Here is a 16367-nt window from a genome sequence, read left to right as displayed (position 1 = left end):
CCCCACCCCTCTCAGTCCCCACTTCTGCCCACCCACCCCAGACATCACACACACACACACCCTCACTCTCAGGTGCCACCAACCCTCTTGGCTCCTGCATTCAGCACATTAAGGCTCTATAACCCCTTTTAGGCAGATTTCCTGAGATTTTATCAAAAGACAAGGTGTCCCAAACTTGTCCCCGGGTTGGCCCATGTGCACTCCCCATCCCTGTCTTCTTCCCCATCATGCTTTGGGGCCTCAGGCCCCAGGCCCCAACCTCCCCAAGGTTTTCATTGCACTGATGTCGAGCTCATTCTCTATATGTCTGCTCTGTATCCACCATTGGGGTGATAAACCTTCTCAACACAGCCGAGGGTCCGTGGTTGCTCCTGGAGAATCAAATACTTGGCTCATTTGTTGGAGTCATTGTTACATCCTCATAAGATATGGGTTTTTAAAAATACCTGTACAAATACCGATAGACGTATAAAAATCCTGATAAATGGTAAATCTGATAATTATGATGTAACCATCCTTGAGACTCATACCAGTATCATTTTCTACAATGCACGTGATTGTCTCCCTCCATAACGCACTTCTGCGTAGAATGTACTTCTGGCCTCTCTCTCTGATATGGGCACTGATACTCAGGTCATTTCGCAGCCTATGGTATACCCTATATTTTTGTGCAGCTTTAAGTAAACAGCTTGTTTTTCAGGTTTTAGATAAAAGTGACACTGAGGTTTCATTGAAACAAGAAAAAAAGGAACTTTCTCTTATGAAAAAAGGTAAAAAAAAGTTCAGTTTACCTATATTAGTGGTGACGGAGTTGTTTTCCAGTATGACATATGTGGCGTATCTAATGCGAGATGTAGTTCAGAAGTTTGGTAGCAGTTTGGATTTTTGAAAGTTAAAGTGTGTTGTTCCAGAGGTGGGAAACACAATCTCCTGTGTTTTGGAGGAGCCAAGAGACACTCCCTTCTTAAGGAGAGTCCCCCCAGCACTGCCACACAGGGCCTGACATCTCCAGCAGTAGACTTGGGCCACTCTCTGTGTTGAATTCTGTTTAGAAATTTGCAGTAGATTGATAGGAGCTCTTTAATTCGGACTGTATTTTGAAAATTATAATGACAGTTCTTTATCTTCAATTATGTAGTCCTTTTCCTGCTTTTCATGATTCCCCTCAGACTAGTTCACCAAACACATCCGTTAGTTCTTTTATCTCCATGGGACATCTTTTGTCTCAAGTGAGAGACTTGAAATTTTTTTAACACTTAGAGTTGCCATGTTATAATATTCAATCCAAAAACGATTTCCCTGGATAGAGAAGCTGGAAGTAAACCAGACTCAGAAAACTGTGTTTTCTTAGTGTCCATTCATTATTATGACTAATCCCTTTATTATGTACTATATTATTATTATTATCATTATCATTATTATTATTATACCATTCTCTTTTTTGTTTTAATATTATACCATTAGGCCTGAGCTGCGAGCCCATCATTTTCATGGTGGTCCTCTTATTCTGAAATAAGTTCTAAAGCCTTTCTTAGCCTCTTTCACAAGCCTCAGATCCTTTTGGCTTCATCATTCCCAGTCCTTGTATTGGTCCATGGCATCCCAGGAGTGCCAGGGTCAGTTTTATTTATTTATTTTCCCCTACCTACTCTGTGCTCAGTTTTGGTCATAAGCTCTCCCTTCATACTTTGTTGCTCAGGTAACCTAATCAGCCATTTATGCATATCTTTATATTTGAACCCACTAGTGAGGTCCCTAAGAAATCACAGTTTTTTATCTCTTATCTTAATTAGAATAATTTACAATTCCAGAATCAGGATTTCTTTTGTAAGGCTCTCTTAATCTTAAAGCCAGTCTTTTATAGAAGTTTCAAAGTATTAACATGATTTCAAGTACATGCCTGTTGGATTTCCAAATTGTAATGGAAAATTGTTAATACAATTTTGATCCTAAAATTAATATTTAATTTCAAATATTCATCCTGGGTTTGGAAAGAACAAATTGTGAAATAATTTCAAATGACTGTAATTATAGATTAGTTGGCCGTTGGGCTAAGAAAATTTCACTTTATATGCCAGCCAGTGAGTAAAACCAGTGGCGCCTGCAGTATACTTGGAAAACCTCTTTCTGTGTTTTCTCTTTTATATTAACTTAAAGGAGTCAGATCCCCAGCCATTCACCCACCATCTAAAACTTGCTTTGTTGCTGTGCTGTTCCACTTGGCCTTTGATGGCCCTAAACTTGTTGGCGAGGGTTTACTTGGTGGAATAAGATATTTGGACAATTACCACAATGAATTCTAGAGACAGGTGGAAGAAAGACACATTGACTTATTGCGTCTGCTGCCTCCAAGACACTCTTAAAACCAATCCAAGGAGTCAGAGCATTTCTGTTCATCTATGCACTGTAAACAAATCTCTAACCTCTCTGAACATACAATAACGAGGTTCCCTCAGTGAGGTCGACTAGATGACTCCAGGTCTCTTCCTGCTTTAAAGTTTGACTCTCTACTAGAGACATGTTTGGGGTTGGGATCTGTTAGGATGTGTTTGAACCGGCACCTAAAATGGACTAGAGTGGGATTCTAGGGGGAAGACAGGAGGTTGTCTGGGCAGAGGCTGGTGAGAGAAAGGAACCCCAAGCAGTCACCCCATGCATACCAGTCACAGGTTATAAGCATCATGAAAAAGAACTTACAAAAAAACAAGTTACAAAGGCTCTTGGATTATTATGTACACCATCTACACTTTATTAAAAGGTTATTATAAAGTTGCATTAAGAACATATTGATGCGTTTTTACAAGAGGATATTTGGAATACAAAGCCAAATTATCTATAAGTAGTTAATAAACTGCCGACACTTCTTTCAGTTCACTTTATTGTGTGATCATCAAAATGTGATTGTCTTCATTTTATGTCTTTTGAAGAAAAACAGGAGCCGTGCAGTGATACTCCAGAAATAAAGAGAAACTCTTCATTACCTAACCAAGAAAGGTGAGTGTATTGCAATTATACAAATTCCAAGTGAGTGCAATTATACTGTTGCAAAGTAATTATCAATGTTTAAATACAAGAAGAAAGAAAATCATAGCAACAAGCAAAGGCAATTAAGAATGGGACCACATTTACAAAGGAGACAAGAAAGAATAGCATACGGCTAGGTTTCTTACCTTTTTTCCCAAACCTTTTTATTTTCTTTTGTGAGGATTTGGGGATAATGAAATGGAACAGGCTTAACTTCCTACTCACAGCGAGCAACTAATTCAAATTACTGTAATGTAGTCAAAGAGCTGAAGATGTCACATGTGTATAAGGTGTGAATATGCAGTCAGGTTCCTGTTTTTTTGTATGGCTCATTATCTTATTATACGTATATGTGATTATGATAATCATTGCGTGCTAGAATTTTCTTGACCTGAGACTTTTGTCACTTTTAATATAAAATCAGATGAATATTTTGGATGCCCAATAAAACAGAATGTTTTCAAGGAAGCAAACTCTTACCCTCACTTGGACAAATTTGTCAAAGGTGCTTTCGACGCATTTAGACCCAGTGTCTGTGAATCCAAATCTTGGGCTCTTTCTGCATAGTAGCACATTGAATTGAATGTCAGAAAAAAACAGAGAGGAGTTTTATTTTCTGCACTTCCTGGCAGGAGTCCCTCTGATACTCAGATCCCCTCACCTCACTGTTCTACTCAGAAGCCTTTCATGGTCCCATCGCTTGCAAGATAAGTTAAACTCCTTAGCACGGCACAAGTCCCCTTCACTCCTGGCCTTTCCTGGAGCCCCCGCTTTGCTTCCCAGAGTTTCTGAATTGCTTTGAGTCTTGTTTTATCACACTTGAGTATCTGTCCACACTGCTTCCTTTGCCCTCTGCGAGCTGTACACCAGTCTATTACTCTTTCCTTCAAGTTCGGGTTCAAGTGTTCTCTCCTCTGGGGCTCCCAACTCTCGCAGGCAAACTCAGGGTTTCAGAGAGCCACTGTTGCAGTGATCAGAGTGGTCATAACTCGTTCAACTACAGTAATTATCTGTTAGAGGCGCCTGGGTGGCTCAGTCGTCTAAGCGTCTGCCTTTAGCTCAGGTCATGATCTCAGGGTCCCGGGATCGACCCACACTGGACTCTCCGCTCAGCAATGAGTCTGCTTCTCCCTCTCTAGAGCTCTGTGATCTCTTGCTTTCTCTCTCTCTCTCAAATAAATAAAATCTTTAAAAAAATAATTATCTGTTAAACATTCTGACACACGATGGTGGGCAACACCATTGTCAGGTCAAATGGAATTGTCCGTCTGAATGTCTGTCTTCCCATAAGGATGGGGCTGTATCTTTTCTTCTTCATAACTCCAGGTGCCTGAGAGGTCTTCCCATAGCACTCCATCCAAAATAGCCTGTCCCATTCCTGACCAGGCACACTATCAGATCTTAGCATCCTGCATGGTTTTGTTCAGAGCACTTATTACTATTTTAAAGTATCTTGTTGACTTGTCTCTTTCTCTTAATGTGTTACATTCTAGCTTGCTTATTTTCTGTCTTTTTCACTAGGAGCTAATTCATTCCGCAAGAGCAGAACTGTCTTGCTCACCTCTGTGTTATTAATGTCCAGAATAGCAGCTGACTCAGAGTTGGTGTATTTGTTGGTTGAATAAATGATGCAGATTTCCCTCCACTTTATAGACAGTGGTTTAACCTAGAGTTATTTATTAAAGTTTGAACTAAAGTTTAAAATTCATCCAAAGACTAATAAAACACACTGTGTATGTGTGTGTGTATCATTGTTACTTTCAGGTTTGTATGAGGTTGTGTGTGTCTTTTTTTTTAAATCATCTGAATTGTATCTACAACATGAAATGTTAGAGCTGTGTTCCAATTAAAACAGTCTTCATGGAAGAATCTTATCAAACTCATATTAATGAGTGCTACTTACTGAGCACTTACTAAGCGTAGGGGTTGGGCTGAGTCCTTTGTATGTCTTGTTTAATCCTCAGCACAGTTCTGTGAGGTCGGCACTATTAGTGTTTGGCAGGAAGAGAAACGGGTTGAGAGAGGACTCTCTGGGCTCAGGTGTAGTGCATTTTACCTTTTACCCCCAGTGCCAGCATGACTTTTCAGCATCCCAAAAATGATTAAAAAAATTTTAGAGGACTACTTTAATGAAATTTCAGCACAAAGGAAGTTATAGTTAATAGGCTTCAGATATTGTATAAGTATTCTTTAAGAGACAAGCATTAGTTATAATGTTCTTAACCTTAAATAAAATATCAGCTGAAGTTAGGAGAATTAGTACCCAAAAGCTGTTGAGAGTAGAAACACATTCTATTTGATATAAACTCTTGTCTAATTTTTAAATGACCCATACGGTATAAACATATAAAACTCTGCAGAGCTGTGGTCTTAACATAAGCATGAAAGGATTATAAAAACCCCCTCCTTATTTGACAAGCAAATCCCTAGGTGATCTGACCCCTACCTGCCTTCACAGCTTTGTCTCCCAAATTGCATGTTCCCCAGCCCTCTTGAACTTTTTTGTTCCCACAGTGCTGAAAGCTTTGGGTCTCACTAACACACTACACTATTCTGGGCATCCTCATCCTGAGTTATTCTCCATGCTGCAGCCAATTATCCTTTTAAAACATACAGCAGATCCTCTTGCTTCCATGCAAGAAACCCTTCAGTGGTAGTGCGTGCTCTGCTTAGAATAAACTCAGTTCCCGTCCCCTGGCCATGGGTGCCGGCCCTCCCCCACCCCCTTCCTGTGCACTCCACCCCAGCTGCCCTGCTTCATTTCTACCCAGGATCATTACACTTCACCTGGAACATCTTTTTCCTTTAGATTTTGACTAAATAGTTCTTTCAACTGACTTTGCCCCTTTTTGTTTTGTTTCTGTATGTACCTTCCCCCAGGCTAACATAGAAATTTGGTTTAAAAGCCTCTTTAAGCAAATGAGACAAATGGTATGTGACTACTGTTGTTAAGAACACATTACCGCCAATTCTGTTTAATTGTGGCTCCCCCAAAACCTTGACACAAGATTTGTCAGGAATAAATAGTAATTTTTCTAGTTGAGAGTTGATTTTCTCTAACTCCCTAAATGACAGTTTTTAGCATGACATTTATGGCCTTGCTCTCATTTGTTGTGTGTTAACATTTCATTTGTCATCTATTAATGTTTCTGAATTCATTGGTACCTAATGTGATTCCTGCCTTGAAATTATAAGCCTCGGCTTGTTTCGGCACCATGCACCGACAGGAAGTCTAAGTCCAAGTTCTAGACACAACGCCAGCTTTTCCGTGAGCGGTGGTTGTCACGTTGCTGCCTTACTGACAAAGTCTTCTCAAAGAGCATCTGTCAAGGAAACTATAAGAAAACTGGCGTCTAACTTAAGGTAAAGATATTTGCTAACATATTTCCATATGCTTTGTTGAACTCTCTAAGCAGTGACGACTTCTGATCTTTCCCCCCCCATGGAGTGGTACAGTCATCAAGAAGATTCAGTAGGGTGACTTTATGACTTGTCACCTAACTACACCGCTTCAGATACCCCACAGGTTAAATGTCTCTTGAAATAGAACTGTAGTCGCTAACTGCCGTCACGTGGTCCGTCACTGTGGTGGATGTTAGTTCTCTCCTGGATGTTATGAAGAATTCTTACTGAATTTCTTCCTCCCTCCCTCCGTTCCGTCCCCTTTCCTTTTTTATTTAGTTGGTTTTTGCCTGTCGACGATCCTCATGACATTTGTAATGGCCTTCTGAAAAGTCTCCCTCTGTAGCTTTAGATACTAAACTTATCAAGGGAAATTGAGTTTTACTTTTTGGTTCAGGGTAGAATGTTAACATTTGTGGGCAGGGTAAATGAGGAATTTAAATGTCTGGATCTCAGGATGTAGGTAGAGATGGGATAAAGTCCAGGATTCAGAATTTTTCCAAATAGGGACTGATGATAGAAGGCTTTACAATCAAGCCAAAGAAGTTAGCATACAGAAGAGTACTCTAAAATAGGTACCATAGGGAGAGGGAGGGGGCAGGAGCAGGAACACCACGAAATTAGCGGAGCCAGTTGGTTTGGTTAGGGTTCATAGCCTGAGAGTGGCCTGCATTGTAAAGTAAGAGGCTTTCGGCCAAGGAGAACACACCACATGCCCTAGCTAGAATAATATTTTCCATGAGGACAGTGACTTTGACTTTCTGATCAGTGAGTGACTGCAGAAACTTCCTAAAGAAGAGAATTGGCAAAGAATGGAATTAGAGAGTTGGCAAAGAGAAAGGTAGAGGTGTGGCATATACATAGGGAGCCGCAACTTCTACTCAGGCCCAGGCTTCGGTCTTGTGTGTGAAAGGAGACTGCAAACTACTGCAAGACTTGAGCTCGGTTCTGCGGTTGTCCTGGGCTTTATGGAAATTTCTGCAGCAACACAGGGCTGTCGGGTTCTGCATACATGGGCATGAAGGTCCCACCTGTCCCTTAGGAACACATTCCTAGCATCTGACCTGCTCTGGGAGAAAGGAGGAGGCTCTCTTGGTTATATGTAGGTGGATCTGCTTGGACGTTGCATCAAGACACATTTTGACTAATGATTCTAGGGATCCAGAGGCAAGGTGCTGACCAAGAAATGAAGCCAGCGTGCTACATTTCTGAACACTTAAGTTTTGATCACTAAATCTGTCCTGGCATCTGCGTTGGCAAGCCTCCACTAGCCTGGGAATGGGATGGAAGCAGGCCAGACCTCAGTGTTGTACAGATGTTCTGAGGTTGAAAAAGGCCACTTATCCAATGATCTGGTTGGATAGTCAGTTTCATACTGTCATGGTCTACGGTATAGTCCCTCAAGAATGGGATGTTGCAACCAGTTCTGTCAGTATTTGTCCAGATGTAATATGTAAGCTCCTCAGTTTTGAAGTTGGGTGGCCATAATTTGAATCCTGGTGTGTTCCTTACTAGTTCCAAGATTCAGGCATGTCAACTGAGCACTAAGCAGGGTAGTATGCAATAAATTATATATACAAGTGTGCCTGTAAATATCAATAAATGTGTGCGTGTGACTAAAAATGTATGGAGGTGACCACATGTCTGACGATTGGCGTACTGCTTCTTGATAATAATAGCTATCATTTTTGAGCTGTTATTATAGTTTTAGCTCGCCCAAGTATCTTGTTTATATTAGCTCCTTACTCCCACAAACTTAAGAGGTTGGTATTATTCTTGAGGAAACTGAAGCTTAGAGAAACTAACACACTCGAAGTCACAATTACACAGCTACTAGGACAGGGCTGGGTTTAAGCCGAGGATCCCTGATTTGTTGTCGCGTGCTCTTAGCTACTGTATACACACACAGACACAGGTGCATATACACATGCATATACATACAGATGTACATATATGTTTGTGTGTGTGTATGTATATATATATATGTTTGTGTATATGTGTGTATACACACACACACATACACACCCTTTGCTGCTGTCCACACTGAGATCTGGAGAGCCCTGTCTGGTTGTGTTGCAGCGGAGTTTGGGTGGACCGCTGTGTATCATCATTCTCCTTGTTTTTTCCTTGGCTCGTCTTTGTTCTGCATTTAAGTATATCATTACTCTTAATTTTAATGTTACATGTGATCAAAAAGGGGATAATGTGATTGAGTGTACTAAGACTTTTAAAGTACATTCACTTCTATAATTAGGCATCACTAGAAAATTAAAATTTCCCGGAAACCATCTCCCTAATGAACATGTAAAATCTTCGGTGCTTGAAATCATCACACTATTATCAACTGAACACTCTGAAAGCCAAATGTATTAATAAATCAGCTCTTTTCGGTACTAGCTTGAATTTTTTTATGGTGATTGTTTTACAAAAATATTAAGTGGCAAAAGAATTGTACAGAACACAGAGCTTAGCTGGAACGAAATGAGCTCCTCATTTATCAGTCTTCTCTTTCGCCTCTAACAGCATGTAGTAGGTTTTCTCACATTTCACTGATGAAAACAGATTTCTTACCTTCTTTGTTATTCTTACCCCCTGTACTGCGCTATTCTGTGTCTGGTCCGCATGTTATTCCTTGTGTTAACTAGACTTCACACGTCTCAGCGTGAGGATTGTGGCTGATTGTGCAGATCGTGGAGGGTACCATGTGCTTTACATTGACCATCGCTCACCAAATTTGCCTTGCTTGTCACACGATAGAGTCATTAGAGCCCTTTCCCTCCACTTGGTTCACTCTGGACATGACCTCAGCCTTATCCCTTTCCACACTGCCCAAGTGGAGTCCGGCCACTTCTGTTTATTTCATGTTAATGGAATAAATTAATAAAAATAGTAGTTTTCATTATTCATTTTCATTACCAGATTATGCTCGGTTTAGTGTTTTCTGACTTATATTACCTTCTGTTTTATGCGTATTGGTTTATTTAATCCCCAAATATAGTAACATCTTTGAAAGCAGATTGGATTTTCCACACTGTGTCTAGCATATATTAGTAGGTATTCAAAGAATACTTTTTTCTTTTTTTTTAGTAGCCTCCATGCCCAGCATGGAGCCCAATGCAGGGCTCAAGCTCATGACCCTGAGATAAGACAGGAGCTGAGATCAGGAGTCAGACACTTAACCGACTGAGCCACCCCGGCACCCCTCAAAGAATACATTTAATAAAGTTGAGAGTGATTAATGTATAGTGCAGTGACTAGTGTGGCAGAATGTTGAAGTATTTTCAGATTATGGGGTATGACTGAGTTGTGGTAAGTCAGAGGTAGAGAGCTAAACTAAGATCCAGGCTGTTAAATTGTATCAGATGGTCCTAATATTGGAATAGTATTAAATCTCAAGTCACTCTCAATAGTTATACATATTTATTATACCCTTTCTGCGTGCCAGGCACTGTCCTAAGGACTTTGTATATGTTAACTCTCTTAAACCTTTCAATAGCCCTGTAAATAGACTTTTATTATCCCCATTTTATGGATGAGAAACTTGAGGTTCGTAGAGGTTGAGTCATTTGCCCAGCATTACCTAACTCTTGGGTGGTAGAGCTGGAATGTGAATCCCGGCAGTCTCATAGTCCTTGCTTTGAACTGCTAAGCCTAGAAGGCCTTGTTTCAGTTCATCGGTATGTATATAAACTTCATAATAAGGCAGACTTCATTTATTTCAACTCCATCAAAGCTCAAACATACTTTGTGTTAGCTTAAATTTTAAAAGTATCAAAAATAAGTTCTAAAAAGGAAGTCCCTCATTACAGGTGGCTCCTGGTTACTGAAGCAGGAGAAAAGCCCACAAGTAAATGCGCGAGCAATTGGAGTCTGTCAAACAACATGATCTGATTCCTGGTTTTGTGAAATGAAGCTATGCCATTTCTGTTCATGCTCATCTTTCTCTTCCCCTGGGCCGGAGAAGAGAGTTTCAGCCTACCTCAAGGAGGAGGCTTGCTCTTTTTCTCAGCCAAGACCAAGCCTATTGACTCCGTTACTTTTTAAAAACAGCAGCTGGATGAGCAGGTGCTTCCTTCCGTGTTTCCCTGCTCCCGTCTAGAGGGACTGGAACTGTGTTAATGCAAGTGAGAGATTTTCCCTAAGAAAAAACTGCTCCGTTGAGAAGGGAATAAGACTAGGGAATGAGTAAGGGAGTAAGACCGGGAGTAAGACTGGGGGAGGGGGGTGCCTGCTTAAGCGTCTGCCCTAGGCTCACGATCCTGCATCAGGTTCCCCTGCTCAGTGCGCTGCTTCTCCCTCTGATACTACGCCCTCTCATGCTTTCTCTCTCTCTCTCACATAAATAAATAAAATCTTAAAAAAAAAAAAAAAAGGACTGGGGAGTGAAAAGGAAATGACCCTTAGCTGCAGCCTTTCAAAGCTTGGCCATCACGGATGTAAACAGCGCCGACTACGGGTTGTGGCTCACCTGGTTGAACTCTTGAAAAACTTCCAGATCAGACTTGCAGATTTGGATATGGATTTTATAGGAATTCAGCCGAGATGGGCATCCTAGCCAGGACCGCCTATGATCCTGGATGCAAGTAAGAGCTCTGCAAGATCTTTGGGCTTATTTCTTTCTTAGTCTGGAGAAGAGAGACAATGTCAAACAAAGACACTGCCCTGATTTTATTCTCAAGTCTGAGGGCGGAGCTGTGAGTTGATGCTCCCGAGGGAAGAAGGACTGTTCCTGAGAGATAAGAGTCCTGTTGAAAAGGCGGCACTTGATTCACGAGCCCCCCACATGCAGTGTCCATCTGACTCGGTGGCTACCGGTGAACAGACAGCACTTGATTCCTGCAGTTTGGTGCTGAGCGCCTCCTGGCTCATCTCCGGGCAGCACCTTCCCTGGACTGGAGGATGACTGTGTCCTAAGGGAAAGCTGAGGTTTCTGAGTGCAGAGAGGTTTGATACACCCTCGGGAACAGAAGAAGATGGCAGCAAGGGATACCAGGGAACAAAGGGACTCAAGACAATACACGAAGGAATTTTCTAAGAGTTCTTAACTACATTCAGACCCTGCTTCTGAGATTTCTGGTGTCTTACAGTTACCTAACAGCATCTAACAGTTTTCTGAATTAATCTTTCAGGGAAAGGAAGAGTTCTGTGTGTTTGTGCTTGGAGACCGCAGGAACTGTATAATTTGTCCTCTGTCTTGTCAGTCTTATGGGACAGAATCCCTGAGGGAAAAGCTAATTAGCAGCAGCTCTAGGGAGGAGAGAGTCAAAGGCAGAAAGCAGAGACCCTGGTGGGAGAGAGACAAAGGAGAGTGCAGGGCACCTGCTAGGGCCTGTGGTGGGGGTGGGGGATAGGGGGGTGGGTCCTTAATCATCAGGAAATCAGAGAGGCTCAAAGTAAGAATGACTCCTCAGCCAAAGAGTTTCCATAAAGATTACATGAAGTTACATGTATCAAGCATATAGTAGCACTTAGCACATTTCTAGCACTTCATAAGGAGTGGTTGAATGTGACCAGGGGGTTCACTATTGCCAGAAAATACTTGTCCCCAGTATGTAGAGCAGTGGCCTGGAAAGATGCTTTATGTGCCCCCACCTTCCTGCCCCATAGCTGGCTAACTCCTCCTTTTCCTCTTCCTCCTCCTCCAGGGCTCCCCATGATGGTGAGGGCCCCTCATCTCCGTGCCTACATTCCCATTTTCATCCAAGATTTATCACACTGTCCTGGAAAGAGCTTGCCTCCCTGTCTGCATTCCCCACGAGGCTGAATTCTGTAAAATAAGAATGTGTGGGCTCCTAGCATGGGGGCAGATGCCAGGCCTTGGCAGGGGCCACTGGGTAAAAGCTCTGTGGTAGTGGGGTTCAGGGAAAATCTGGGGGACTATTGAGCTTGAGTGTATTGAGAAAATATAACATGGCAAAAGCTGTAAAACTTTATTATATAAAGTTGTGTTTTATTTTAAAATGGTATCTTTGGAAATACTTGTATGTGTGAGAAATTATTTAGATGATAGACGATGTTTGGTGTAAATTCTGATGCAGAGCTTTCAGAGGATGAGAATAATTCGGAACTAAATCAGAACTTTTTTTCTCCTCAGCCTGCCCCTTCACCCTCTCCCAGGCCCAACCCAGTGCTACCACCACCTAAAATTTGCTTCTCTGGGAGCACCTCCTCAGAAGATTGCTGATTTGCTCTAAATCTAAACCCAAAAGCATTTATACTGACCATGACAAGGACTGTTGCTCAGGAGAGGCTCAAACTGTGTGTTGGGGGAAGGGAGGCTAGATTAAGAGAGAGACAGAGAGGGCTGGTTTGTGTAAAAGACCTCCCCCCTCCGGCCCCACCAAACCAGCCCTCGCGGTGACCACAGGTCCCCTTTCCTCAGGACTCGTCCACTTGTAGCTTTTTCTCTGTCCCCCATCTGATTTCTGCTCATCTCAAATACCCAGAACCCACTCACCTTCTTACTAGCTGGGCAAATAATTGTGTGTGTGTGTGTGTGTGTGTGTGTGTGTGTGTGTGTGAGAGTGATATCTGATGTGCAGTGCTGAGGATTTTTAACGTTTGGATTGAATTTCCTTAAAACTATAAATGAATATTAAAACATATTTAAAAAAAAACTAGGAATGTAAATTATGTAAGAAACAGCTATTTTATCTTTTGTGTGCCGTATTATTTTATAGTTGAAAAGTTTTGTAAATCCCTTGGCTAATATACATGAGGTTCTTAGAACCCTTCAACACAAAAACACTCTATACACTTTTAAGGTAGAGTAGCTATAAATTTCTAGATTTCATATTCTCCCAGGAATGAAATATGTATCATCTGGGTGACTAATCCTAGAAAAGCTGTCACACTACAGGGGTGAGGCGCTCCTGCCTCTTGGCAAAATGAAGCACCTGTCAGAACAATGGCCAATCACTGTTTGGGAAGAGCAGGGTCCATATATGATTTCTAAGAGCAGCCGCAGAGCCTCCCCGGATGAAAGGAATTACTCTGGAGAATTAAGGTCTCTGGGTTTGTGCGGAGACAATGGCTCTCCTCCGGGAATTTTGCAAGGCTAAGTTTTCTGCAAGGAGAACGCTCAAGTAGGGTGCAGCACTTTCCTGGGCTGCTCGATTATTGATGGGTGTTGGGAGGCTGCTTTCTGCCTGCCTGCCTTCCCTCCTTCCTTCCTTCCTTTCTCTCACTCTCTTTCTCTCTCTCACTTACTCTTCCTTCCCTTCCCCTTCCCCTCCCTTCCCTTCCTCTTCCCTCCCTCCCTCCCTTCTCTCTTTTTCCCTTTCTTTTTTAAATAAACTTTTAATTTTAAGATAAGTGTAGGTTCACAAGATGTTATAAGAAATCATATAGAGAGATCCCCTGTACCCTTTACCTACTTTTTCCCAGTGGTGACACTATCGCAGGCTGTTGGCAGTGACACAGTCCAGGTACAGAACAGCAGTATCACGGTGAGGAGTCCTCCTGTTGCCTTTTTATAGCCACGCCCACTTCCCCTCCCCCAGTCTATGCTTTTGGGGAAGAGTTTGGTGCCCGTGATAAAAACAGTTTGGTGGGCGTGAATGTGCGTCTTTGCCAGGATGTGTAGCCCCCAGCAGTTCCGACAGGTGAGTGCTGCGTCCCCGTTCCCAGTATATCACCGTCTCTGCTGTGCTCATATTCCTAGGGAGATTCTTCTGTACTTTTTTCCTGAGTATCAGCTACCGTCCGAATTTGGCTACACATCTGTGGAGGAACTTGCAGTAAGTTTTGAGGTAAGCCGGCTTGATTAGAACTTTGAGGGAATGACAGGAGAGCCCGAACTTAATGGAAGACACACTGTAAAGTGTTACCGGGAAGAGGACCTAGGATGGTTTAAGTGAATGCAGATGGGGATCTTTAAACCAAATGGTTGACTCAGAATGAAAACTGCATTTAAAACCAGTATGGCCAAGGTTCAGATAAACTTTGGGAAGATCTTACAGACTGAGAACAGAAAGTCGTAGAGATGAAGAGAAACAGGACGTGGTCCCTGACTTCCCTTCATGACACCAAAACTAGAGTTTCTATTGCTTGGGTACATTTTCTCAGCTACCCTTTATGAGGGGCTGAGGTGAGGAATGGGTGGGTCAGCCATGTCAGGTGCCCAGAGCACTAGTCTTATTAAAATCACTAACACATCACAGGGACGGATGAAGAAAATTCAGTTTATCAAATGTCCTTTCAGGGACAGTACCATATATGATTAGAAGGAAAACTTTGTTCAGCTACCTGGGCTCACAGTGGGTTGTCCCCAAGCCGCTAAGTCACTGCAGGCTGTGGTGAAGCTCAGTGAGCTATGCGGGCCTGAGGCTGCCAGAAGCTGCTCCCTGGAGCCCGGAAGAACCCCGGGGTACAGGAGGGTGGGAGGGTGCTTTCTCTGCCTACATGCTCACGACTGCTTGTGGGAATGATGGATGTACATGGAAGGGCTAGTCGTGAAAAGAGCACCAAGTAAATAATCTGACAGAGGTGCCTTATGCCTTAATCTGATCCTGGGAAGAAATCCTTAATTTTCTAATGTGTAATTATTGTTTTTGCTCCCTCACCTTCTACCCTCACCGCACCCCCCGGCCCCCAACCAGGGTTCCAACTCTGTTACTTCACTGGGACTGTCTTGTGAGGGCACCACTGACCACTAAGGCTGACAAATGCAGTGGTCACTTCTTAACTTACCTGACCTCAGAGAGACCAACTCAGTTGACCACTTTTTCCTTCCTGAACCACTTTCTTTGTATCGCTTCCCTGACAATACACTTCCCATTTTCTTGCTTTTCTTCCTCCTGTCTTTCCTGCTGGTAACTCAATTCCTTCCCTGTTCGGTTTCCAAATGTTGGCACGTCTGAAGGCCCATTCCTGGGCCATTTTCTTCTCTCTGTTTCTAGGTGACCTCTGTGAGTCTGTGACTTTAAATACTCTCCCATTTGCCAGTGACTCCCCAGTCTGTTTCTGTGGTGTTCCCATTCCAGCGATCCAGGCTCCAACTACCTTCTTGACATCCTCTTGAATAATCTTTGTCATTTCCTTTTCCTTCACCTTTTTTTCTTTCTGCCATTGTTGAACCATGTTGTTTATGAATTATGTAAATCGCCTTAATCTTTTTTTGGAATAAGGTGAGGTATACTTTAGTTAATTTAATTAGACCCAGGTCTTAAAAACGACCCACAGTACCAGTGTTGGCCTGTTCTAGGCTTTGATGGTTTTGTTTTGTTTTTTTATACTAGATCCTTGCATGTTACAGCTCTGTTGTAGACAGCTCATTCTCTAAAAGTTAATATCCTGTTCTATTATCATTTACAAAAACAGCTGGAGCAATGCCCAGAGCAGAGAAACAAAAAGCTGAGAATGGTCCTCAACCAGGTAAGCTTTTTTTTCCTTTTTTTTATAAATGTAGTCATTTATATTCTAAATGATCCCATACACCAAAGGAGAAATAATAGACATTTCCAAATGTTAGCTTTGGAAGGAAATCAAATTTGCATTCTCTTATCAAGACTAAGATTAATGCGTAGCATATCAGATGTCACAAAGCAACATCTTTTTGAATTTTAAAATGCAAATGTTTCCACAGCAGAAAGCTTACGAAACACTGGGAGTCAGACTATATTTTGAAGAGAATACATGATGTTCAGTATCTTTAAGAAAGAGATTAAGTCCTTGAGACACTGGACTAAACCAGAAATCATTTGCAGATTAAAGTTTTTAATTATTTTGGACAATTTGATATCTCTGGGGGTTTTTTTGGTTAGTTTTTTGTTTTTTTAGTATCCTGTCAACAGTTTTTTAAGTTTATGATTTTTCCATTGTCAAAGTAGTTATAAAAACAATGAATACTACTGAAAGTACTTATGCTTACAGCCGTATTCTGAAACACTGTCTTACTAACATGCAAACCTATCAAGACTAGGCGGTGCGTGGCGACCCCT

At 42.0% G+C, this 16367-nt stretch overlaps 1 protein-coding gene across 1 annotated transcript in view; it reads left to right on the top strand.

Moving 5' to 3' along the window:
* Positions 1–16367, top strand: part of MORC1 (MORC family CW-type zinc finger 1) — a 161503-nt gene that overhangs the window by 135296 nt on the left and 9840 nt on the right. Inside the window, exons 22-26 of the mRNA XM_040621719.1 lie at positions 701–770; positions 2928–2994; positions 6220–6387; positions 14090–14177; positions 15748–15801. Of these exons, the coding sequence (XP_040477653.1) occupies positions 701–770; positions 2928–2994; positions 6220–6387; positions 14090–14177; positions 15748–15801 (447 nt within the window). The remainder of the gene's footprint in view (positions 1–700; positions 771–2927; positions 2995–6219; positions 6388–14089; positions 14178–15747; positions 15802–16367) is intronic.

Source organism: Ursus maritimus, unplaced genomic scaffold (assembly GCF_017311325.1).
Source record: "Ursus maritimus isolate PB19 unplaced genomic scaffold, ASM1731132v1 scaffold_4, whole genome shotgun sequence".
NCBI lineage: Eukaryota > Metazoa > Chordata > Mammalia > Carnivora > Ursidae > Ursus > Ursus maritimus.
The sequence above is the reverse complement of the archived record's forward strand: the minus strand, read 5'-3'. Positions and strand labels throughout refer to the sequence as shown.